We start from the raw sequence: 27,314 nt of genomic DNA on the forward strand, positions 1-27,314 counted from the left end.
TACACACATGTACAGATAGGGAGAAAGGGGACATACAGAACTAATATTATTTGCAGGATGTGGATTTTTTTTTTTTGCCTGACTGCAAGCTGCGTGGGTTCGATTCCCACTCGGTGGAGGAGTGATTGGGAGTGAGAATGGTTCTCGGTCTCTGTTAGGGTCATTAGTCTCACATGTATTCAGTGGTGTGGCGTCAGGGCCTTCAAGGCTTTCTCTGCTGGCCTAAGAAATATCTGAATCACAGACTGATGTTAATTATATTTTGTTCATGAATACTTATTAAATAATTCCAAATTGTCTGTCAGCTGTCTGACATCATTAAGAAAGGTCGGACACCTCCAAAGCAAGCAAACCTGTCGCAAACGGGAACGAACATTTTCAGCACTAAATCGAATAAAAACGTATGCCAGAAATACGACAGGACAGACTTGACTTTCAACATTAGCTTCGATGGCGATCGAAAAGGAGGAAAGAAAGGAGGACGGATATTGTGTACTACAGTAAAAAAGAATTTTTGGTGAGTAAAATATGTCTATATTCCTAAATAATATTTCAATTGTATGAGGTTATTATTGATGTTTTTTTTTATGTGTCGCAGCTGTAGCTGCAGTAGAGGTTTTATAGCCATAAAATAGTTTTTGAAGGTTGGATTGATTCCGATAGCTGAAGGCGCTACTAGAAAATGCACGGACCGCCACTGCATTTTATTATATATTTGCTCGCAATGAAGAACGCTTTGCTTTACTTAGCTTATCAACATAAAAAAAAAAGTCATTTTTAGTACATCTGCTTGCAACCGTGATAAACAACGGGAAGGTCACTCCCCTTGCACCTGGACTTCTCAAAACTATGGTTCACATCATGGGAAGAGCCGGAGGACTTTAAATTGTTTAGACTTCTGTGATGCATGTTGTTAATCTTATGTAATATGTAATAAATGTGCAAAAGAGGATTCGATTCGAGAGAATAATCTTGACCGAGGACGCATATGGATCGATTCTCTCTTGCAAGAAACCCGGTTATGAGTCAGATGTCTGTTTTATTACGGCGTGCATTTAGGAATGCCTATTGGTGAACCTATCAGTCTCTATGTGTGCCAGTTTAGGGTGTGGTAAATTAGGATAGGCTTAATCCATTTCAAGAACAAAAGAAATGGCCTTAAATTACTTTGGAATTAAATTGTAAATATTATTTTGTCTGTGGCCATAAAGCTGCGGCCAAGGGTGAGAGACTGAGTGCACAGCTGGTGCTTTAGTGGAGTATAATTTAAATGGGCCAGCATTCAGAAGGCAGTTAACAATTTCAAGGAAACTGAAATGAGATGTGGAAAAAGCAGCTCCAATTATCAATACTGTTCAGAATAATTCAATGAAAATTCAGGAAACAAATGCAGTAGTCCTTAAATTTTAGTTTTTGTTCACTTGTGAGCTAAATTTCCAAGCATGAATGCAAAATTGTACAAATATAGTAGAGCCCTGCAATTGAAAATGTCTTTGTTATATTTAGTTATGAATTTTTAACCCCCCAAAAAGTTCCACAGAGCTGTTTCTGTATTTCAGTAACCAAAAAAAAAAGATTGTTTCAAAAAATAAAAAAATATGTAGGGCATAGGATCAAATTAAAATGTAGAGTATAGAGGTATATTAAATTTCCTGATTTTTCCCCTTTTAAATCAATAATTGTAATTTTTGTATCATTTTTTTCTATGTTTTTAATTCAAAAATCATTTTGTAAAATCTAAAAATATATTTAAAAAAAAGATAAAATAAACATTGTTTTAGATCTATAAAAAACGGAATATTCAGGGCTTTTAATCCAGTTCTTTTAATCCATTTATAAAAAAAATCTAAATATTATATCTAAAATGGTCCGGCCCACATGAAATCGAGTTGACGTTAATGCGGCCCGCGAACCAACCCGAGTCTGACACCCCTGATGTAGGGAGTCAACTGCAGACATTTTGGGGAATAAACTCCCTCATTTTACTATATCTGTCTATATCTATATCCTAATTCTTTGTAATCCCACATGTGCCCTGCTTTCCAACACTTTATCCCAAATTTTGAATGCCCAATAATTCCAATTCCCCCTTAAAATCTTGTGCTTTATTCCACAGATGCATTGGCTCAGTCCCCTTCCATCTCCCCCCGCCCTCCCCTTGCTTCCATCATCATCCTCCTCATCCTCATCATCTCCTCCCATCCTCTTGTGTCGCGCGACGCGGCGAAAGAAGCAGCAACATCCCGCAGCATCCTGCAGGTAAGACCCCCCTCCCACCTCCCACCTCCCCACCTCCATTCAACGTGTTCTCTTTCTTTTCCATTTGACTCCGCGCACATTTCTTCCCGATCCCTCTTCAGCTCGTCCGCTTTCCCAGACACATTGATGGGCTTCAACTTAACCGGAGTGGAGCAAAAACATGCCCAGTGACATCATTTTTTGGGACTATTTACTAAAGCGCGGGGACTATAATTAGCAGCGTCTATTATGCAAATGTCATCCTTGTAATAGCTCAATGGGAGCCCCCCCCGACCCCCTCCCCCTCGTTCCTTCCATCCGTTTTGTAACTAATCTATTTATCGTTCGGCAGTTGTGCCGCAATGGGCAATTTCTAGACATCTCAATGGGATTTCTGCGCTTCCAGGCGTCCATTTTGACCCCCCGTGAGTACCCAGGGTAAAGATGCATGTGTGTGTGTGTGTGCATGTGTGTGTGTGTGTGTGTGTGTGTGTGTGGTTGATGGGTTAATGAATGCACCGCAGTCTGCATCGCTATACACTAGCTTTGCACGCTTGGAGCCTTCCTCTGTGTACTGCCGTTCTCCCTCCCCGACGACCCCCTCCCTGTAGGGCGTCATGTTGACGATGACCCACATGATGTTCATCCGAATGCGTTTGCATACTGACTTTCCCCCCATTTTTTTTAACGCCGATTCATGTATTCATTAAAGCACATGTGGAGAGCAAGGTGTGGGGGGATGTTGCATTATGTGTGTATACTGCAGCATACAGCCCCCCCCCCAAAAAAAGAGACTAAGCTGCAGTACTCTAGCACAACTCTTGAGAAATAAGTATAGAGCAAGGGTGTCAGACTCGGGTTGGTTCGCGGGCCGCTTTAACGTCAACTCGATTTCACGTGGGCCGGACGATTTTAGATATAATATTTCAATTTTTTTATATATATATATAAATGGATTAAAAGAACTCGATTAAAAGCCCTGAAAATGCAGTTTTTATATATTTAAAACAATGTTTATTAGAGCTTTTTTAAAATATATTTTTAGAAATTTTACAAAATGATTTTTTAACTAAAAACACGGACAAAAAAGATTAAAAATATTACAATTATTGATTTAAAAGGGGGAAAATCAGGAAATTTAATATACATCTATACTCTTCATTTGAATTTGATCCTAAAACAGAAAGTCGGCACTCATGATTTACTTTCCCTGGCCACACAAAATGATGCGGCGGGCCAGATTTGGCCCCCGGGCCGCCACTTTGACACATGTGATATACAGTATTTAAAATGACCAGGTTGCGCTTTCAGGAATCATTCAACCATGAGGGTGTCAATCAGCATCGAATGTGAGTCTACTTGCGTGACACCCCACCCACTGCCATTTCATAACACCCCCCCCCCCCCCAAACCCCAATTCATACATCTGAGTACTCATCGATATGAAACAATAACACACACACTTCGTATTATTTTTTGTTATAGGTGAAATTCAACTGATTATGTTGTATGTGTACATAATATTAAATCGAGGCCCCTCAATTAAATCGATTTGAATCTTCGTACTATTGGCAAATATCATCGTTTTTAAAAATAAAAAGATTATTCATTCATTTGCAAGCCGCTAATTTGACTACTCAGTGACTCATTTCAGTCAATAATAGACGGCACAGATTTAGAATGTTTGCAGCAAAATAATTATCAAACACTTGACGTCTAGTGTCGAAAAGTTTGAAAGGCGAGTTGGATTTTTTTTGTTTTTTTAATGCTCCTCTTTGCTTTACACTTGCAAATCTTGCAGTGATCATCACATCTGCCATCGATGGCGGATATACTATAAAGGCTTCACATCCTTCTTCAAATGCCAGGTTACGCTATATAAAATGAGATCATGAGAAATCATCGGTGAGAAAGCTCAATTGATTAATGGACAAATCCTTTTAATCCACACGTGGATTCTAGGAACATTTTTGATCTTTTTAACAGGAGGAATACAAGTTATAGTTGGGTAAAGAAATCCTGGAAAATGTGCTGTCGATTTCAACAGTTGACGTTTCTTTTTTGTCTATCGAGGTAAACCTGATACAAAAGCATCCTAGCAAAAAAGGAAATTCTTATAGATGTATAAATGTGAATTTTTATAACTTTTATTGAGGCCATAAGAAGATACAGCTCCAATTTGCACTTGCCACTACTATAGAAAGATATTTACAAAAACCTGTGTTTGCATTACAACACATGTGTCAAAGTGGCGGCCCGGGGGCCAAATCTGGCCCGCCGCATCATTTTGTGTGGCCCGGGAAAGTAAACCATGAGTGCCACTGTCTGTTTTAGGATAAAATTAAAATGAAGAGTATAGATGTATATTAAATTTCCTGATTTTCCCCCTTTTAAATCAATAATTGTAAATTTTTAATCCTTTTTTTTCTGTGTTTTTAGTTCAAAAATCATTTTGTAAAATCTAAAAACATGTTTTAAAAAAAAGCTAAAATAAAAATTGTTTTAGATCTATAAAAAACTGAATCTCCAGGGCTTTTAATGCAGTTCTTTTAATCCATTTATAAATAAAAAAAAATCTACATATTATATCTAAAATGGTCCGGCCCACGTGAAATCAAGTTGACGTTAAAGTGGCCTGCGAACCAACCTGAGTCTGACAACCCTTCATTACAAGTAGGATAGATTAGTTATTTTCCTTTTTTTGCAATCCCACAAGTTACTTTTAGACCAATGTTAGCTCTACAAATAACAAGTTTGTTTGGTCAAGAGTAGATTATTCCCCCTTATAACTCCATTACATTCACACCCAATTTACCTCTATGATTTTTATTTATTATTCAACATTATTGTACTTTTTTCTATTTTTTTTTTCTATAATTATAAATACATGTATTAATTGATACAATATTAGTAACCGCAAAATTGAATACAGTTCATGAAAAAAACTCTGAAATACACTATGGGTACTAAAACTCCATCTTTCTGATTATTTAACCCGTTCCAAGTCATTGATAGTCTTCCAATCCATTTAGTTATTTGCTCCCCCTTACGTGTTCCAGTTGTGAGCGTCCCGCGCCAACAGACAAAATGGAATGGACATCAAGTCCCATCAGTGAAAAAAATATATAATAAAGTCATAATTCGGGCTTGAAGGGGGTTAAATATTGCGGTTCTCAAGCTTCAATAGGAATTTTGACCTAAATATCCCATATTTGTGCAAACTCAGCACGTCACTATTCTTCATAATTCAAGGAAGCGCTTCCGCAGATCCTTCCTCCCATCAGCTGTCAGGCTCTTTAACAAAAAAAATGGCTGAGTGTTAAGTTCTACCATATGCATACATCTACATCTATGTGTATGTATGTATGTATTTATATATATATATATATATATATATATATATATATATATATATATATATACACGTATATATATGTATGTATATGTGTGTATATGTATATATATCAGTGGTGGGCCGTCAGGGCCTTCAAGGCCTTCTCTGCTGGCCTAAGAAATATCAGAATCATATATTATATTTTGTCCATCAATACTTATTAAATAATTCCAAATTGTCTGTTAGCTTCCTTTCATTGCTTTTCCCCCTTGTTGCACTGCTTCCAGATGTTTTCATATTGAAGCATTTAACCAATCACATTTCAGACATTATTTGTTGCCAGGATTAGAAATCTGCCTCAAGGCCTTCACAATCAGTTCTGCAGGCTCTGCTGCATTAAACAAGTGTCGATAAGACGTTGCTTTAACCAATCAGATTTCAAGTTGGCAACACCACAATGCCTTGTCGCAGGCGTAGGGATACGTCATTGCCTTGTTACAGGCGTAGGGATACGTCATCGCTTTCACCAACTATGATTGGCTAGTGATTAGCCAGAGCTACTAAACTTTATCCGGAGCTAGCTGCACAAGCAAATATATTGTTGTGTTGATTTAAAGCCATTTTCAAGACTGACTATGCCAGAAATACGACAGGACAGGCTCGACTTTCAGTGTTAGCTTCGATGGCGATAGAAAAGAAGGAAGAAAGAAAGGAGGATGGATATTGTGTACAGTAAAAAAGGATTTTTGGTGAGTAAAATATGGCTATATTCCTAAATAATATTTCAATTGTGGGCCAAGTTCTGATATCTGAAAAGCTCCAGTATTTGTATTTAATCATTAAATGCTGCTAGGAAGTGGATTTTACCCCATTTTTGTGCATTGATTTATTGATTATTTTTTATGTGTCACAGCTGTAGCTGCAGTCGAGGTTTTATAGCCATAAAATAGTTTTTGAGGGTTGGATTGATTCGTTGAAGGCGCTATGAGAAAACGCACATATTTCAGCAACACGCTTATTTATTTACATATTTATTCATATATTTATTTATTAACTTACATATTGCCTATCTATTTATGTCTAAAATGCCTTTCCTATTTCTGCATCCTCACCCTCTTGCTACTGTGACAACGAAATTTCCCGAATACGGGATGAATAAAGTTATCCAATCCAATCCAAGCAAAGGTTTTTTTTTTCAAAGACTTTCTAATTGACTTCATGTTTGTGATCCATGTAACAGTTAGTGCAGTCGTCTCGAGAGATGTCTTTCCGGCCCCTTGATTGAAGCCTATTGTGTCAGCGGATACACTGTGTGACTCCTATAAACACACTGTAGTCTCCCCGCGTCAGCATGTGTGCAAGAACACCACACACACACACACACACACACACACACACACACACACACACACACACACCACAAATTCAATTAAGGGTCAAGTTGGCTAGTGGCAGCTTCAGGCTAAGAATTATTAGTATTGCCATATATCACAAAATGGCATCCATTTTCTCCACTTTCTTTTTAATGAAGGCTTTTAGGCCGGGGTGAAAATACTTAATCGTGTACTGGCCTTAAATGTGAACACTAACAGCCTATGTTGAAAATAGCATTGTGTGAATGGTCAGAAATTGAGCAATTACCCAATGGCGGATTCACACTTTTGCTTGTTTCTCATCACTGATTGGTGGTTTTGGATAGTAGACTGTTGTTTTGGAACAATGCTTCTTGGCAATGCATCTTAGAATGAAGGGAAGCTTGTTCAGTAGCCTTTTAAATGGTGCCATATTTGTAAAAAAATATAAATATATATATGTGGGTTGCATTCATGAAGCATTTGCCAAATCTTGACTGTTGATGCCAAATAGCTTAGTTGTCTGTTCTCTTTGTTTTTTGTTTAGTCTTTGCTGGAGTGAGATCTCAGAAACAAAAATATTGGCAATTTAACGGCTGAAAAAGTGGAATCTCCACCCTCTGGAAGTTACAAAATCGTTGATTGTTTTATGGATTAATTATAGCCTTTTTCACTAGGAACGATTTTGATAAATTATAATTTACCGCATATATTTCTGATTGATCCTAACGAAGTATCAGGTATAAATAATCCGACTCGCCTTTGTTATTCAATAGATTATTCCCTTAGTTTAATTTTAATGTATTTCCTTTTTCTTTTAATTATTCTGACTTATTTGATCTTTTTGTGAAAAATCTAGTCCGCCTCTCTCCCGAAATCCACTAAATTAGGTTCCCCTACTGATGATATTTGAATAATCTTTATCTCGTAGCCTTAAAATGTTGACATTTTTGGTCCTTCCATTTTGTAGCAACGATTCCTACCAAAAAACACGGCTTCTCTCATTCCCTTTAAATGAGAAAACATCACCGTCATTTGACGTCCAATCAAACCGATTATTCGCCGCTAGCCCCTCCCAACCCGAATAAACGGGAGATCTATTGCCGTCAATGACAGACGATAAGGCACCTCACCTTGGGGAATAGTTGTTAGCGTGCTTCAACGTGTACATTTCTGCATGAAGGTCCAATTATCCAAAAGCACTATTTGGGGAGCCTCTTAGACCAAGGTGTTAGCGTCACGGCCTCCTCGGGCGCTTGTGCCTCTCCGACAAGCAGCGACGAGGTCGCATGCAGGCGGAGGTGGACGTCCAAGCGCCTTTTAAAGATGACCTATTTTACCATTCTATTGTCATTGCATTTGACAGTGCTGCTGCTTTAAGGCTTTGTGTGTGTTGATCTACCTGAGTGTGTGGCGGTGGTGGCCAGCCTGAAGATATTTAAGAGCTCGGCTTGATATAAACAACCCGTACATACCTGTACGTTTAACGTGCTGTTACCAGCACACGCCAGACTGATTTCCATACCTGGCAACCATCGCAGGATTCGAACCTGTGATCTTGCGATCCCTCGAGTGAGCGACGACAGCCTCGCTCACGCCTCTTTAGGAACATTATCTTCTGCTATGAAAAATTCACTTAACAACACTATTTTTAAAAGGCAGCAGGCTAAGTACAACCAGTGCTTTTTGGGTGTCACTAGAGTCCGTATGCAGTCGATGACATACCAGTGGTGGTCCGTGCATTTTCTTGTAGCACCTTCAACGGGTAAAATCCATTTCCTAGCAGTATTTAATGATTAAATACAAATACTGGAGCTTTTCAGACATTACAACCGGGCTGGGGGGTGATTTTCCCGGGAAAAGACAGCAATGGACCTCAAAGGCGAAACGGCAAAAATTGCACTAAAATGGGGTAAAATCCACTTCCTAGCAGCATTTAGTGATTAAATACAAACACTGGAGCTTAAATTCAAACACTGGAACTTTTCAGATATCAGAACGGGCCCACAATTGCAATATTATTTAGGAATATAGCCATATTTTACTCACCAAAAATCCTTTTTAACTGTACACAATATCCATCCTCCTTTCTTTCTTCCTTCTTTTCTATCGCCATCGAAGCTAACGCTGAAAGTCGAGCCTGTCCTGTCGTCGTATTTCTGGCATTGTCCGTCTTGAAAATGGCTTTAAATCAACACAACAATATATTTGCTTGTGCAGCTCGCTACAGATACAATTTGGTAGCTCTGGCTAATCACTAGCCAATCATAGTTGGTGAAAGCGATGACGTATCCCTACGCCTGTGAGAAGGCATTGTGGTGTTGCCAACTCGAAATCTGATTGGTTAAAGAAAGAGTCTTATCGACGCTTGTTTAATGCAGCAGAGCCTGCAGAACTGATTGTGAAGGCCTTGAGGCAGATTTCTGACCCTGGCAACAAATAATGGCTGAAATGTGATTGGTTAAATGCTTCAATATGAAAACACACATCTGGAAGCAGTGCAACCAGGGGGAAAAGCAATGAAAGGAAGCTAACAGACAATTTGGAATTATTTAATCAGTACTGATGGACAAAATATAATATATGATTCAGATATTTCTTAGGCCAGCAGAGAAGGCCTTGAAGGCCCTGACGGCCCGCCACTGTCACATACATATATCATATTTTCCCGAACTTAAGTCGTACTTTTGTCATCATTCGGCTGGGTTTGCAACTTATATGTCTTATGTATTTACAACAGCAAACTTTTTCGTTAACCTTGTGGAAGAAAAAAAACCCAAAAAGTGTTTTGGAGAGAATGAATCCACTCACTCTCGCCCAGGACTGCCGAGTAACTGATTACACATCATCATTAATTCAACATGCAACTCAGATTGTTGATGTATGCAATGAATAGCTAATGCTGCCGATGCTACAATATTCAAATGACCTACATGGGATTGGTCGTTGCATTGTGGCAGTCTTTTCATGACATTTATATTGCATGGCAGCACCCACATATTTTCACCATGGGATCAATATTGACTAGACATTCAATCAATCTGAACTGGCACAGGCTGGCGGCGAATGATAACCGCCAATCAGGAAGGCTCCTTTCATTCCCTTTAAATGAGGTGCGTATTAAGTGATTGGCTGCCTTTGATGCCACTGAATGTCCAATTCATTTGAACTGGGAGAAGCTGGAAGCAAGAGATTGCAGCCATTTAGGGAGGTTCCTTTAAACAAGGCAGACTTTTCAGTCATTTTCTGCCTTTGACGCTGCTATATGTCGAATTAATTTCAACTCAAAGTCTTTCCTGGTAGGTTCAACTCACCATACAAATCCTTCTACCAATTTCAGCACTAGAATAGTCGTTTTTTCTTTTTTTTTTAATCTCACCCTCTTGTCCTTTCACGCTCTCCTGCTCTCACTTGCTGCTCCGCTCTCTGTTAATTATTGGCAGGAAATGGGAAATTCTGATAATTAAATGGCAATTATATTCTTCTACACCTTGGGGACTTGTGCCGAGGGGAATAAGTGAAGTTATTGGAAAGGTCATGCACGTATATGTGCCTTTTTTTGGAGGCCTCGGAGATAGCATGAGGCATTTAGAAGTGTATTTTCCTGTACTATGCTGATAGGGTTGGAAGGTCATAGTAATGTACACACACGTACACACACACGCATACACAGATGTTGTTTTCGGGCTAGAAAATGCAGCAGTGTGGCTTGACAGTTTACATAATAAGGAGGCATGAGGAGGACGTCAACAGTTTCCAATGCGGCGAGGAGGAAAGACGTCGTCGTGAAGAGGAGGAGGGGCCAGGGGGGGTTCACAATGCGAACGGGATGTAACCTATTTCGCTCACGGTGCCATATTGCATCATCAAATATTAACACGGATTCATGTCTGCTCAATGTGTGTGTGAGTGTGTTTCGGTGTGACCGATGAGTGCCTTTTACTTTACAGGGTAAAAAAAAAGAAAAAACTGCAGGATGCACATGCGCCGTTTGGGAGCATCTGCGTCGCAGTCATTGCACGCACACACACACTCGTTGATGGAGGGTTAACGCGCATTTACTAGCATGACTTGAAAAAATGTCGCCGCTGCATCCCCGTTTCTTGATATTTATACCGTCTTTTCCTTTATTTCTCCCCCACCGCCTCCCGGTTCCTTCGTTCTATGCCGATGTAGACTTTGGAATTCAATGTTGCCATGGTAACAATGTCGGGTTGGTCCCTCCCCTCCCTCCCTCCCCCTTGGTCCTCTATTCAGACGATGAGATGAAGCACAAGTCGAGCAAGAGTCAGTCCGCCTTTTACCCGCCGAATGTTGTCACCGGGTTTGATAATTTTGCAAAACAGAAAAATAGTCTGGTGTGATTGACAGCCTCTGAGAAGGTGGAATTAACATATGGTGGATTTAGATGGCCAAGGACTAAATACTAAACCACTGAAATATTACAGTATCCAAAGACTGTAATAATTACAGTGGTACCTCGAGCGAACGTTTCCCATTGAAATGAACTAAAAACAAATTAATTTGTTCCAAGCCTCTGAAAAAAAAAAAAATAATAATAATAATAATCGGACATAGGCCCCTGTTGTCGTTATCACAACACAAAAAAGCCTACTTGTCATCACACGCAGAAACTGCGTGTGACGAAATTGATGGTGCTTCTCCATAAGCTACGTTTACTCGGCAAAAGACCTAAATCTACGTTTACTCGGCAAAATGGCATTCTGCTATTGTGGATACAGGTCGCTTACCTCTCGCTTACCTCTCACTGTCTTCCACTTACCTTACTTCAGTCAGCTAGTAGGAGGCCGATCACCACGCAAACCTCTTTATATTACCGCAGAAGGGAATGTGTGTTATGTGTTATGTTACCGCGAGTTTAGATTTCTGATGGAACACCAAACACCAAAAACAGGATATTGGATTGGAAAAAATGTTTCATTTCTTCTAATTTGCCATCTATTAATAAAGTAACACATTACTAGTGGTTTAATAGTAATGAAATGTGTTTTAATAGAACTAAAATTAGACGGATTTCGCGGAGGGGGGTAAGGGGGGATTTTTTCCACGGCAACACACTCGTAACCGAACAAACAAATTTAAATTAACTTGGATTAATGTATACAGACACATTCAAACATATGTTTAATGTAATTTTACACAAACCTGAATTCTAATTTTGTTTTTGTTTTTTTTTTACCTTCGTTCTCCGGGTTAGCTGTTTGCCACGCCTCCACCCTCACGTTCGCTATCGATGGGCTGTTTGCTGTTGTATTCCCTTCAAAATATTCCGAAAATGATGCACACAATTGTCCTCACAATAGGATAACGCACGACCACTTGCCAAAGAGAAGTAGTCTTGAATGAGCGATCGCGGGAGCTAACAGGCTAAGGAAGGAATAACAGCCTACCCACGTATTGATTGTGGGTAATGAAGTTTTATTCTGAGAAAGGGTGCCATTGGCTATGGGTCTTGTGTCCACGAGTATACTTCATTACCCAGAAAGCCCTTTTTTTGCCCGCGCATGCGCGTTGTGCGTTTTCTGGTCCATGTGTAGGAGAAACTCGTGTGAAGAAACCATTATACACGAAAGAGATGCGGCAAAAAAGACAGCGCGCTACAATGATAAACAGCCTCTCATGTCATGGTCGCCTGGCTTTCTCACATCTCAAAATGTTTCTCGTATCTAGAGCTAATTATTTGCTCGAAATGTTCCTCGCATCTCGAGCATCTTGTAGGTAGAGCTGCTCGTATGTAGAGGTACCACTTTACTACATTTCCTGTAGAAAGTCCACTGACATTATAGAAATTTTAATTTCTGGAGGAATTGCTTGCAATGCTGTTACAAGTTTTGGTCCAAAATTTTTGGTTAAAAGTTTGAACATTTTAAAACTGTCAAATGTTTGAGCAAATTTTTGAAAAATATGAACTTGTGTATGTGGATTTCATTTTGTCCATAGATTTTAATGTCATTTTTTGTCAAAAAAAATGACCGCCATTTTGTTACCAATGAGATCCAATGGTTATTGATTTTGAGGGTCCCATTTTAATTTCAATGGATGCCAATGTCACCTCTTGTTAGGGTTTTGGGTGAAGGAGCTTGTGCCTTTTCACCTCTTGTGTCCTTCTGGGCTTCCCTTCCTTTTGTAACCAGCGGCGCGTGATTGATAATCAGCTCTTGTCTGTCTATTTAAACCCTGAGTCGGATTGTCTGCCTTGTTTCCCTCATGCCATGTTCCATGTTCCTCATTTGCCCAGGTTTAGTTCTGTAATTTGATTTCTAAGTCCTTGTTATTTTGTGAAGATTCCTGCCTTTAAGTAATTAAAGTTTTTTTTAGCGCAGTCCACGTCCTTGTCCCCCTGATTGCTTCTCTGAATTTGGGTCCAACTATGACGCCAGCCTTACGTAAGAGCCAATATGGATTTTAGGCCATAGTCAAATTACTCCAGGGGGATGCAAAAAATATTTTATGACAAAATTTCTCTTCAGAAAGCTACTGTGAATAAAAACAGTGGGCTGGCAGGGAATTATGACTTTTTAGTAGATCTCCACTATGTCTGAAAGGGTTAAAAGGAAAACACAAGCTCTTGAACTTAGCACAAAAGGGCTAAATAAATTTCAAAAATGTCATTCTCGAGTAGCTCTAATAGGAGGGAGAATTTAATATCCTCTTTTAAGTTTCGCACTCCAACTTACAAAAGTAGCTTGAAATAAGTCAGGCCTTTGTAATGGAGTGAGCCGCAATGGCAAAGTGATTATGACAAAAGGTCAATTCATTTAAGGCCGTTTTATTTCTGTTGAATTATTCAAGCCCGTGTCAAATGGCCAGCCAGCGCTAAGCGTTTATAGACGAATTTGACAGGACGATCAATTGCCGGAGTTGAGGAAATGATATGCGTGTGTTTCCATTCCAAATGAGGCCCCCCGTTTGATTTCATCTGCATATTTAAACCAGCCATTCTTTATTTGTGTGTGCAGCAGCTGAGCAGTGATGATGGGCCCTTTGGTGGCGGCTTCCTGCTAGCGGAGGAGAGCGGGACCGGCGTCCAAGACACACTCCAGTGAGAAAGACAGCGGGAAAGGGCGAGCGAAGGGCCGAGAGAAAGAGAGAGAGTGAGAGAGAGAGAGAGAGGGAGAGAGAGAGAGAGAGAGGGGAGAGAGAGAGAGAGAGAGAAGGGGGTGCGGCTGAGAACAGTCGATGGATGCTGTCCGGATTGAAGGGGCAGCACGTTCTTCACTGACGAGGGAAGGAAAGATTCCAAAATTGAGTCGAAGGATAGAAACTCGCCCTCAGGTAAGTCCACTTCTCCTTGGGTCAGAAACTCTGCCTCACAGGTCAGATTTGGTCTGCAGGCAAATTATTATCACATCTTGACAAAGGCGATGATACTCTGTTTTTAATTTGTTCTGGCTGGTGACCGCGTGCAAAGAATGATGATGATACATCTAACGGGATATTCAGATTTTTTATGTTTGTATTCCTGTAGTGTGTTAGTGAGGGTTCTTGAAGGCAAACATGGGGTTATATGCTAGATTTGAGTGTCTAATGAATGTTGGAGTGGTACTAGAAGTGGTTTGTAACTTGGATTTTGCATATTAAGAGATGCATTTTACATGTTCGTTCTAAGGCAAGGGTGTCAGACTCGGGTTGGTTCGCGGGCCGCTTTAATGTCAACTTGATTTCACGTGGGCCGGACCATTTTAGATATAATATTTAGATTGTTTTATTTTTATAAATGGATTAAAAGAACTGGATCATAATCCCTGAATATTCAGTTTTTATAGATCTAAAACAATGTTTATTTTAGCTTTTTTATATTTTTAGATTTTACAAAATGATTTTTGAACTAAAAACGCAGAAAAAATGATTAAAAAAATTACAATTATTGATTTAAAAGGGGGAAAATCAGGAAATTGAACATACATCTATACTCTTCATTTTAATTTGATCCTAAAACAGAAAGTCGGCACTCATTATTTACTTTCCCGGGCCACACAAAATGATGCGGCGGGCCAGATTTGGTCCCCGGGCCACCACTTTAACACATGTTCTAAGGTCTCCAATCTATCATGCAAATTTAAACATATAATACAAGACACAGGAGGTGTATTTATTTTTCAGAGCATGTATTATTTTTTGGAGACTTTGATTTCTTTTGTATCCTGGGACAGAATTTTGTAATCTGAATATTTCATTTGTAGAAAGTAGAGGTAACAATGTAATTGATTAATATAAATTCAGGCATCAAGGAAAAATGATTTAAAAAGATGAGGAAAAAATGCCCAGTATTCAAATACACAAACTTCCAAGTGTAAACTTTTGAGAAAGTTTTTTGAGGTGAGGTTTTATTGATAAATCGTTTGGGTGAAACAAGGTAAGCAAAAACATGATGATGCAGCAAACTCTTCTGGACCTTATCTGACACGGACCGTTCCATTTAATTACATTTCTGGATCAAGGTGCAGGTCAAGGAATATAGTTTTACTTTTACAGTCCACTTACTTGCATTGCGGCAGACAGTTCCACAAAGAAAAAGCTCGACACGTTCTTTGAAATGCTTCTCGTTTGCTTTTATAATGGCGGGTTTTGCAAAGTTTGAACGAAAAAGATCACAGAAAATCTGCAAGTGAACTTGTGTTAAACAACTTAGTTTGAATCTGTCTTCTTGGGCTCCCTTTGGTGGTTTTTGCTGTATTTTGTTGAGAATTCCTCCACCATGGATCGATGCTATTTAAATGTGTAAAGTTGCGTCCTTATGGCCCAAAAGGCATTTCATCAGGGTTGTGTTTATGCATTCCTCTCCACTCTCGCCTCCCAAGTTCTAAGAGGAGCGGGGGTGTCGGGGTTATGAATATGGAATAGACGGGCATGGTGTGATCTGTAGTGTTTCGCATCACTTCTGGCTTGTTAAGCGGCGTCAGCAGAGTCATCCGACTCTCCTTCCAAGGACACATCATCGTATAGTGCCACTTGTGCTCTTAACTCTTCCTCACCTTGCCGTCCTACCTCCCCGCGCTCCTTATCATCTCACCTGCATGACTGCTGTGTTTTTTAATGAAGTGCAGCCGTTAACATTTTTTGGCTCCCACTTTCGATTGCAAAAACTGGTTTTGTGGAATCGGTCAATGCTGACACCGTACCGACACCAGATTTTAAAAAATATGTTATACTTACCATATTTTCTGGACAATAAGTTGCACTTTTTTATAGTTTCATCAGTTTTCCCAGTGGCCTGCAACAAATGCTCAGGTGCAACTTATGTTTTTTTTTCCGTCTCTGACTACCTAAAGCACATGTGTCAAAGTGGCGGCCCGGGGGCCAAATCTGGCTCACCGCATCATTTTGTGTGGGACGGGAAATCCGTCATGAGTGCCGACTTTCTGTTTTAGGATCAAATTAAAATGAAGAGGATAGATGTACATTAAATTTCCTGATTTTCCCCCTTTTAAATCAATAATTGTCATTTTTTAATACATTTTTTCTGTGTTTTTAGTTCAAAAATCATTTTGTAAAATATATAAATATATAAAGCTAAAATAAACATTGTTTTAGATCTATAAAAACTGAATATTCCGGGCTTTTAACCCAGTTCTTTTAATCCATTTATTAAAAAAATCTAAACATTACATCTAAAATGGTGCGGCCCACATAAAATCCAGTTGACGTTAACACGGCCCGCGAACCAACCCGAGTCTGACACCCTTGACCTGAAGCCTGTTAAATTGTTTTTTAAGGCTATAGCTATCCCAAAAACTGTAACTGTTACATTAACAAGGCCATATTTAGCTTATTTTGTCCATCTAACAATTTTTAATTTAAAGTTTTTTTTCTTGGTAACCCAAGATCTATGAGAAGTCACCTATAATTTCCCCCAAAATATATAGCAAGTGACCCAGTTATGCCCCTAAACCAAGAGGAGGTGACCCCAAAAAGGTCCAAAGTGAACATAAAGTAACGCAGAAATTCCCCCAAATCAACCGGAAATGATCCAAAATACCCCCAAATTAACTCATTCGCTGCCATTGAGGGCCATAGACGTCCAATCCATTTGAAGAGGGCGAAACAGGCTTAAATGAACAAAAGTCCATTTGCTGGCACCGTCCCATTTTAAATGTCAGGGTCTGCATACACTCCCCCACCCCGTGTGCGGTCGTTTGGTCGCCGGTCTTTTGGTCGCAGTCTTTTGGTCGCCGGGACCCAAACAACGGGCGACCAAAAGACCGGCGACATAACAAGTTAAAACAACACGGTCTACGCATCAATAAAAGCCAACAATGGCCATGAGCAGTTTCACTGAGCCGACGTGTGAGTGTAGAAGAGTTTGTATGCACATGCGTTGTCCCTTTAAGAAACTAAGTCAGTCAGGGTCTTAACAAGTTCTCCAACAAAAAACAATAAAAGTCCTGGAAATTTGGAGCTTTTCTTTAGCCTAATAATTACTGGGGCATTAAGTATGACTAAAGAATAATTCGCAGTTTGTATTTAGGGAATTTGAGCAACGATTTAAATGGTAATCATCAATAACCTTCCGGGCGACCAAAAGACCGGCGACCAAAAGACCGAGTATCTGGTAGATGGACCACCTTCCAGTTTTCATCCACCCTATTACGCACTGTCACCTATCATCGCCTTCAGCCCATTTTACTCCACCGGACAAGATTTCTTCTGCACACCGTGGCCTCCACGACAAATGTTTTGACAATTTGTGCATCTTGCCAGACACCGCCTGTCACATTTGCCCATCCTGGCCAGAAAAAGTCTGCCGTGTCCGCCGGGAACGTAATTCTAACGTCACTTTCCTTTTTTTTTCGGAAGGCATGGTGTGTGAGAAGGGGATCCAGATCCTCCTCACCACCGTGGGGGCGTTCGCTGCCTTCGGCCTGATGACGGTGGCCATAGGGACGGACTACTGGCTGTACTCCCGTGCCCTCATCTGCAACAGCACGGCCAACGTCACGCAGGACGACCCTCATAACAAGGACAAGAAGGATCCGGGGGCGCTCACCCACTCGGGTCTCTGGAGGATATGCTGCCTTGAAGGTACGCTAACGCTAAAGAGCTTCAGCGTCGTCAATGGCAACCGACATCTAGCGCCGCCAATGAGTTAAACGAGTAATAGAGTCATAAATTGGGCATGAAAAGGTCAATCTTGCGAAATCACAATAATGTGAGTATTGCCACATCCTTAATATTCCTTCATTTTTCGTACCGCTTATCCTCACAAGGGTGGCAACGGGTTGCTGGAGCCTATCAAAAATCAAATCAAATCAAAAGCCTGTATTGTCATCATACACAGCAACCTTATAACGAAATTGGTGAACAAAACACCAAACTGAAGAGCAAAGAGCCGCTGCACCCGTGCGAGCCGCCATCTTGTATCCAAGGTATTGTATTTTCACGACTATAAGGCGCACCGCATTATAAGGCACACCTTCATTGAATGACACATTTTAATTTTTTTCCATATGTAAAGCACACTGGATTATAAGGCGCCCTGTCTATTTTAGAGAAAATTTAAGACTTTTAAGTGCGCCTTATAGTCGTGAAAATTGTGACCGGACGTTTCGTCGAAAGACGTTTGGTAGAACGGACGCTTTATCCCGGCCAACTTTAGACACCCTTCATCATAGCGTTTTCAACTAGCCTAGTGTGCACGCTTTTTGGATGTTGGAGGGGTACCTGCGGAAAATTCACACCCAACCCGGGGTGAACATGCATACTCCACACAAGAATGTCCGAATTTGGGATCGAACCCTTGATCTCAGAACTGTGAGGTCGCCGTGCTAACCGCTTCTTGACCAGGCCACATCACTAATATACATTTCTATAAACTATACATAGCTACGGCGCATTGTAGACATATGAATGTCTCCGGGCGAGCATGTTTTGTACTCCAGCTGCACTTCACTGCATGGCCACTGAGCATCTTTCTTGGCTGACTGGAGTATACTTGACCTGGAAGCCTTGCCAAGACACTGTCAGCTTTCCCGCCACGCGGCATAGATGCAGAAAGCGTAGAGAGAAAAGAACTGTGACGTCGGCAGGAGTGAATGAGGCTCGGCAAATGGATCTGAAAACGTATGCGTGCAGTGAAATATTGCTGCGAGGACTAGATTTAATCTCTAATTGGCTGCTTCGCTCGGAGACCGGGGTGAATTAAGACGGGATTGCTTCCATTCATTGTGACGTAGAAAAGACCAAATCTGGTTTGCGTTTCTGATAAGAAGGGAGTAGATAGCAGTAACTACGTACATTGTGACTTTTGAAAGAATTCTACAAGGAGATTCTCATTTTTTTTCTGGGGTTGTCTTGTCATTCCCCCGCTTGGTGCTCATAGTTAGCTGGGATAGACTACGGCACCCCCACGGCCCCTGTGAGCATAAGCAGTTCGGAAAATGAATGAAAATAATACACGGAATGCATCCTGTATTTTGTAACTTGGATCTTGTTTTCGTATATTGGAACAGTCATTTGCATGTCAAAGGATTTTTTTAACCTGAAAATTTTGTATGTAGAAGTATTTGTAGGTAGAGGTACTAAAAGTATGACTAGTAGTACTAGTATGCTACTAATCGGTTAAAAAGAATAGTGGTCATTTTACTTGTACTTACAGGGAACAGAAGACTATTGTGTTCAATTTCTGTTTTAAATTCTCTAGATTTCAGTTCAATTGGAACTGATTTAAAAATAGCCCAAAAATGGCAATTTTTTTGACAAGCTTTCACCGTTTTGCAAAATTCTGGATGTTATATGCTTCAAATACCATCGTGGGAGTGACTGACTCACTCCTTTTTTGTGCTGCAATGAGTCTGGATGGAAGGCGGAAAAGAAGCTTTTGTTTCTGCACTCGAGTTAAACGACGGCAGCAAACGCTGCCACGATGATTAATGGATTATTTGAAGAGCGGGTTGGGCTTGGGTATCATGTAATTATCCCTCAATTGTTTCCAATTGTTTCTTGTCACAATGGCACGGTCCAGGAGTTTGAGACGTGCTTTTGCTGCTAATGACAATAATTACAGTGGAGGTATGACAACATTGTGACGCAAATTTTAAAAAAAATCAGGAGATTCCAGGCCTGTTCGGCTAAATGAATCAAATGTAAATCAATTTCTGGCTCAATAAAATGAGTTGGTTTCATCTTTGATGTTAAATTGCTAAAATCAATTTTTGGGGTAGTACTATCGATATGTTCTTTAATCTCTATTTCATTTTTATTCTGGAAATACATGAAGACAATGAACTTAGTACTTGATTGGATTGGATAACTTTATTCCTCCCGTATTCGGGAAATTTCATTGTTGCAGTAGCAAGAAGGGGGAATGCAGATACAGAAAAAAACACATAGTTACAAGTTAGACAGTACAGTCGCAAAGGCCGCAAAACAACAAAGCAAAAGCACAAAGTACAAAGCAAAGCAAAGTTAATTGGATCATTAAGAATCACCAAATCAAATCATTAAGACAGAAAAGCAGCAAAAACACAAAACGAACAAGAGTGGACGGAGCTACCGCCACCGGCTCCCACTTGAACGGCGCCATCTTGGTTGCGGTAGCAAAAACGGATACAGACTCAAGAAAAAGACGTTGTAAAGTTGGATAAAACTGGAATCAGACACAGGAAGTCTTCCACAAGATGGGGAACTTCTGCAGACTGTGACCGAGGTAGAGAATATGCAGGGTCACTCTTCCAAGCTTATCTGCACAGTTCCTCAGTAGTCTGGAGCTGAAGACAACAGTAGCAGAGTAGAACCCCTCGACTCCGTTTCCAGCCTGGTAAGCGCTGACAGCTCTTCCATCTTATCCCACGATGGAATGGTTGGTCAGAAGCATTGTTTCTTCTCCCGGCATTTTTGTCCAGCTCCAAATTTCCAGCGGTAATTGAGGTGTTGCTCCTTCTGCTGCGTATTGTAACAGCTAGTCCCATGTGTATGACAGCGTAGGCATGGCTGAATGGTTCCAAAAAACAAGTAGCAGAAAGCAGAAAGAAGCCAGGCTAACAGATATGCATAAAGCAAAACAGCTGATTTTTACGGGTGAGATGTTTCACCGCAATGAAGGGAAGACGATAAAGTTTAGTCGGCGGCTCAAAGATTCCCCGAGTACTGTGGTCAACTTGAATAATTTAATTGAACACTTTGTTTGTTTTACTCACACACAATTGAATACACACAGACAAGGGCACTCAAGGACAGGACGTTAAAAATGAGTGCTTCTATTTGAGTGTTTTTTGTTGTTGCTGATGTTCACCTTCATTTGCTTCTTCGCAGAACGATGTTGAAGCAGAGGCCGCCGCTCGCGTCCATCTGTCCCTCCGTCTGTCTTCATCCCATCACTCCATCTTATCTCCCAATCCATCTACGACCATGCTGTCATCATGCGTGTGTGTATGTACATACTAACAGCATATGCCCGTTCTGTGTTGTGTTACTAACCCCAACAAAAGCCATCTTGCTTTTTCTTATCTGTATGCTGAGGGGATGCTGATGTCAGGCTTCGGGGCTCTCTGGAGGACACCCGTCCTTCTCCGTTTGTCGCATTTTGTCTTCGGCATTTGTGTGGTGTTCTGCCAGTTGTCTGCGCTCATCACTGATTCCTCTCTTGCACGTCCCAGGAGTCAAGCGTGGGGTGTGTTCTCAGATCAACCACTTCCCAGAGGACGCGGACTTTGACCACGACGGGGCCGAGTACGTCCTACGTAAGTCGGACTCATTTTTTTCCGTGTCGTGGCACGGCCAAACGCCCCGTGGGGAAACGTCGGTGCTCTGCGATACGCCGCACGTGCGCCCACAAGCTTGTTTACAACGTTGTGCGGGCGTCTCGTTGGCATTTAGCTGGCATTTTCTTTCCTGTGGCCTACTTGTCTTAAATGTGTGTGCCGGGGTTAAATTTGCATGTAATGTAAGAGAATTTTAATTTTTGCGGACTATAAATCCATTATTTTTCAATTGCGCGGTTACGTTTGCGTCTTATACTCAGGTGCGACTTATTTCATTTTTTTGTTTTTTGTTTTTTACACTGACTGACGAGTTAGCTAGAGTGATTAGCAAGTCCGCCTAACAGTTTCGAGATCAAATCTCAGCTTCCAGCCTTCCTATATGTTCTTTTCACGTTTTCTCCCTGCTTGCGTGGATTTTGCCCGGGTACTCCCACATCCCAAAAACATGCTAGGCCAATTTACCACTTTTGGAGTGGTGTGTTTTTACCTCTTGTGTCCCTACGGGCTTCCCTTCCTCTTGTAACCAGCTGCACAAGATTGATAATCAGTTCTTGTCTGTCTATTTAAACCCTGTGTTTGTTAGTCATTGTTGGATCGTCTACCTTGTTTGATTCCTGCCAAATTCCTCGTTACCTCATGTCTTTCCACGTCAGGTTTGATTTTGTTATTTGCTATATTTTATCAAAAGTATAATGAGAGCACACCATTCCATTCCCTCGATTGCTTACCTGCATTTGAGTCCAACTATGTTCCACAACCGAGCTAGATATATCACTGTACCCTGCCTCCTGCTTATAGTTCGCTGGGATCAACTCCAGCACCCCTGGCCCCCTAGCGGGGGATAAGCCGTACAGAAGAGGAATTATATAATTTTCAGATGGTGCAGCTTATACTGATGTGCGACTTATAGTCCAAATATATGCTATTTTCTTGATGAAGTGCTGTAAGACAGAAATAAATAAAAGATTAAAATGATTGAGCGTCGGATTTAAAATGCGAGATGAGGTTAGGAAGTGATTTACTTTAAGTCACGTCTTAAGGCACGTCTTTATACCTGTTTTTTCTTTGTCTTTGCAGGTGTAGTTAGGGCTTCCAACATCTTCCCCATCCTCAGTGCCATCCTGCTGCTATTGGGAGGCGTGTGCATCGCTGCTAGCCGTTTCTATAGAAGCAAACGGAACATCATCCTCGGAGCGGGGATTCTTTTTGTGGCTGCCGGTAACCTTATGACATTACGTTGTGGACTATATGCATGCTGCAAGCATTCTTTTGGAGTGGCTGCTTTTGTTTATCGCGCTGATATGGACTCCTGCTTGTTATTTTAACTAGTTGGCTGCCATTGAACACTGGCAGAACTTGCAGTTCAAATGGACTGAACGTTGATCACTGTCGAGGACAGTGAATTAGTTTAAGTCATTTAAAGGGAGTGAACGGAGCTGCCTTGATTTTTGGTGACTTAAAATGTCACGAAAAGACTAACGTTTTGTGTGACTTATGTCGCAATTATACTGCAATCGCCTTATCATCAGGTCAAGTCAGCAGTGAAAGTATATTGTTTTTAGCTCAAATCAAATTTAAATGAATATTTTGGAAACTTCAATTTTTTTTTCTCCTTTATTTAAAAACTGTGAAATCAGTAGATGTTTTATTTTTAAAAATAAAAATAGATACTTTTTCCTCCTTTTAAGATACCATATTTTGCTTATTTTATCGCTTGTTCCCTATTTTACTATTACTTTAACTGTTTGTTCTTGGGTTCTGATAAGTGAAAAAAACTGGCCCCAAAAATGCAAATTTTACTCCAGTGCGGCATCATTTTAGCTAAACTCGGGTGCGACTTATAGTCCGAAAAACATCGTACCTCGAGCATGTCGTAGGTAGAGCTGATCGTAGGTCGAGGTATTTGCTATGAAGGATTCGGATGTTTTCAATGTGTCCAACTTAGTCTTGGACTATTGACTGTAGTGGTGGTAATCAATGAAAGATAACTTCTAAAGCGCATGGGCGTTCTCCAACAGGTCTGAGCAACATCATCGGCGTGATCGTGTACATCTCGGCAGCCCTGGGCGACATCTCACCCAAAAAGGACGAGGACAAGAAGTGGCAGTACTCGTACGGTTGGTCCTTCTATTTCGGCGGCCTGTCCTTCATCATGGCCGAGATGGTGGGCGTGCTGGCGGTCAACATCTACATCGAGAAGAACAAGGAGCTGCGGTGTCGCTCTCGCACCGACATCTTCAAGAGCACCACGCACGCCATGCTGCGCCTGCCCAGCTACCGCTTCCGCCGCCGATCCCGCTCTTCGTCACGCTCCACCGACCCCTCCCGGTCGCGAGACCCTTCGCCGGTGGGGGGCGGCGTGGGGAAGAACTTCGGCCTGCCCCCGTCGGCACTGCTCTCCCAGGGCCCCATCTCGGTGTCCACGCTCCCCAACCCGCACTCGCGCTCGCACACGGCGCTGGCCGGAGGCGACATCTCGCTCTACACGCTGTCCCGAGACCCCAAACTCGGGGGTCTGCCGCCCATGTACGGCACGGTGGACCGCGCCACGCTCTACCAACTCCACAACTGCTTCCCCAAGGACGGCGGCGGGATGATGAGCGGCACGCTGCCCTCGCTCAAGTCCCACAACCCCTCCAACTCTTCCAACTCCAACGTGCCAATGCCTAACTCGGCGGGGTCCGGGCCGCCCCCCTTCACCTCGTCCACGGTGGACAGGGAGCGAGGAATGGGTACCCTGGACAGGCTCAAGGGAGACCGAGAGAGCAACTCCAACACCCTCAACAGGAAGACCACGCCTGTGTAGAATTCCAGGCGGGAAGGCGGCGGGGGTCCGGGAACGTAACGGTGGTCCAGGAAAGCGAAAATGTTCATCTGGAAGAGTACACTCGCAAAGGAGCGATAATAACAACAACAATGAACTCTCACCACAAAACTATTTTGATATTTCCACACGCTAAAAATGATTTATTTTGTTAACGATCAACATGCAAACTAACCTCGGGCTACTTCGGAAATTGTGACCTCGTGCAATATTTTTCGCTAATTTTCCAGACCCGCGTTGGCGTCGATTGTTGTTGCGATTATTCTTTGCGTTGTTACTAGGGATGGACATGACAATCCATTCGTGATCGGGTGGTGTTTTCAGGGTGGAAATGGGAAATGAATACGCACTATTGCCCCGCGTAACAGGGATGGCATTTTCGCAGTAGTAGGAAGAGTGTGCTTGTAGTACTATCCAATCAGATTAGTTAAAACTAGCGACCATTTCAGGTCATGCAGTTTGGCGTCCCTATTAACATGTCGGAAAACTACTACCGTATTTTGCTGTTTGATATACCTGGGTATATTACATGATTTTTGCTTTTTTGAGCCTCCCGTTTGTGCGCCATTGAATATACCCCTACCGTTTAATATACCTGGGTATATTAAACGGCATGATCGGACGTTTGGTCGAAAGACGTTTGGTCCCCGGACGTTTGGTCCCCGGACGTTTGGTCACCGGACGTTTGGTCGACAGGACGTTTGGTAGAACGGACGGGCCGTCGACTGGATGGTTGGTTGCCGGGTTCGCTCGCTGTCAAATTATGAGAGAGAGAGACAGAGAGTTTACTGTTGAAAGCGAGCAACCAGGTAATCTCTTGCTCTCAAAATTATAATCATGAGAGAGAGAGACAGAGAGTTTACTGTTGAAAGCGAGCAATCAGGTAATCTCTTGCTCTCAAAATTATAATCATGAGAAAGAGAGAGAGTCCGTTCTACCAAACGTCCAGTCGACCAAACGTCCGGGGACCAAACGTCTTTCGACGAAACGTACGAGTGCCATTAAACGGCAACTCAGCTTTTTGGGCAAGATTTGTATGGTGTTCATGGGGGCATAATTATAGATACTGAAGTTCATTAAAATTCCAAGTCAGACTTTATTCAGCAGTAAGAAGTTTAAACCTGAACAGCAAGTAGTTTTAGTCTGCAAAACGTTCCTGAGACCCCGTCACAGCATAATGAGTGCGTAGTGGATCGTACATTACCGTTTGTGTGCCATTTAATATATTTTAATGGGGGGGTATATTAAACAGCAAAATACTAAAAACTCCGATAATGTTCAGTCTTGAGGTTTTAGGTGTGAAACAGATCTGGTCCTCCACCTTGCCAAAAACAAAATTGCAATTTTTTTCCATTTTTTTTATCGTCACTAGACTTCCTTTAACTTTCAAAACCATGATTTAAACTCCTTTGCTGCTATTGACGTACATCGACGTATAATCAATTTGATGTAAGAAGGTTGACAGCAAATGAACGAACATTCAAATGGACAACTAGTAACAAATGATGTGAATAAAACATACTTTTTTTGTAGGCCAAATGAATATGTAGCCGAATGAAATCTGATTGGACAGAGAGAAAAACGTCACAATCAGGAAAATAGTCTATTAGAAATGTATTATTAGGATTTCATCCAACATATATTAGAATTTTTGTTTTAAATTAATGAATGGTGGTGTTGATAAGCCAAAGAATAAGCTAAATTTGCTGATTTTATAAGTATGATTAATGTATTGGAATGGCCATCCCTAGTTGTTGCCAGCTCGTGAACGTTTTCATGTCGCTGATTTTAACTGCTTTTTTTTTGGTTTCTTTGTTTATTTTGTTCCACGTCAAGGGACAAGAAGCGTCTTACCGCTACGTCCAACGTGAGTGTGCAGTAAATTTTTCACGGGGAGAGAGTGATTATTTTTTTTGACTCACGACACGTTGATTTTTTTTTCTTTAGGTTTTTTTTCCGGATGTGAATACTGTAAATTGTCTTCCAATAATAGCGATGAAAAAAGATGCAACAATAACGACTGGGTTTTGGCCTCTGTTCGTCTTCTTTCCATTCTAATCCGTGTTAACAGTACTTCTCGTAGCGCTAGTCGTGTTGAAGATGTTTGTTCTTTGGGCATTAACGACAACCTCTCACTTGGAGGGGTTACAAAATAGAAAATATGTATAGAACCAGGCGGGAGCTGAATGCCTGAGTAAAAAAAAAAAAATTAAAAAAATATTTTCTATGAGTCCTTAAAGTGAGGCACTTCATTTTCAACTGCAAAAAAAATAAGCATCATGTCAATGTAGGTTTTGGAGGGTGATTTAAAAAAAAAACAAAGTACATTGTACTTTATGCATACATATATTTGTAAATTGTCAACAAAATGAAGCTTTTGTTACTGGGACTTTTACTTGGTGGTTTGCCTCATTAGACCCCGCCCCACCCTGACTTCCGTGACCTTTGACCTGCCCCCCTTTTCCCTTACGATTGATGGTAACCTCCCCAAAGATTGTCGACACTGTGCTTCCTGGCTTCTTTTCTCTTTAACGAAGGTGACGAGAATGTAAGCAGCCCGACACACGCTTCTTTTTTTTCTCTTCCTGCGACGTGATGCAACCACCAAAACTTTCGACAAAACGGGAAAAAAACGAAGAAAAAAAAAACGAAGGAGATGCTTCCAGTTTTTTGGGCAAGATTCTCAGAATTTAAAAAAAAAGTGCACACAGAGAGCATTTATGTGGGCAATATGAATCATATGTAGTAGATATATAGAGACAAATGATTATGGTTTATCTAAATGTGTGATAAACTCGGAACACTGTATTGCACGAAGTTTATAAAAAAAAATACGTTGAAGAATC

The 27,314-nt window shown here is 41.1% G+C and overlaps 1 protein-coding gene across 2 annotated transcripts; it reads left to right on the top strand.

Annotated features, from left to right (window-relative positions):
• The first annotated feature begins 2,184 nt into the window (after positions 1–2,184).
• On the top strand, positions 2,185–27,314 carry cacng8b (calcium channel, voltage-dependent, gamma subunit 8b). Of its 2 annotated transcripts, XM_077599139.1 has the most exons (7): positions 2,220–2,259; positions 2,591–2,663; positions 13,905–14,220; positions 17,743–17,967; positions 21,540–21,623; positions 22,722–22,862; positions 23,663–27,314. In XM_077599139.1, the coding sequence occupies exons 4-7, from the start codon at positions 17,745–17,747 to the stop codon at positions 24,448–24,450; spliced, it is 1,236 nt and encodes a 411-aa protein (XP_077455265.1). In that variant the 5' UTR covers positions 2,220–2,259; positions 2,591–2,663; positions 13,905–14,220; positions 17,743–17,744; the 3' UTR covers positions 24,451–27,314. The 2 variants fall into 2 exon arrangements, with proteins under 2 accessions (XP_077455264.1, XP_077455265.1); XM_077599138.1 differs by lacking the exon at positions 2,591–2,663 and having other exon boundaries at positions 2,185–2,259.

The sequence above is a fragment of the Stigmatopora argus genome, chromosome 4 (genome assembly GCF_051989625.1).
Source record: "Stigmatopora argus isolate UIUO_Sarg chromosome 4, RoL_Sarg_1.0, whole genome shotgun sequence".
NCBI lineage: Eukaryota > Metazoa > Chordata > Actinopteri > Syngnathiformes > Syngnathidae > Stigmatopora > Stigmatopora argus.

Bases quoted from the DNA above. Each gene is read 5' to 3' on its own strand.
- cacng8b (XM_077599138.1), top strand. From the start codon at position 17,745: ATGGTGTGTGAGAAGGGGATCCAGATCCTCCTCACCACCGTGGGGGCG. The intron at 17,968-21,539 runs GTACGCTAACGC...TGCACGTCCCAG, and splicing joins GAGGATATGCTGCCTTGAAG to GAGTCAAGCGTGGGGTGTGT. The intron at 21,624-22,721 runs GTAAGTCGGACT...TTGTCTTTGCAG, and splicing joins CGGGGCCGAGTACGTCCTAC to GTGTAGTTAGGGCTTCCAAC.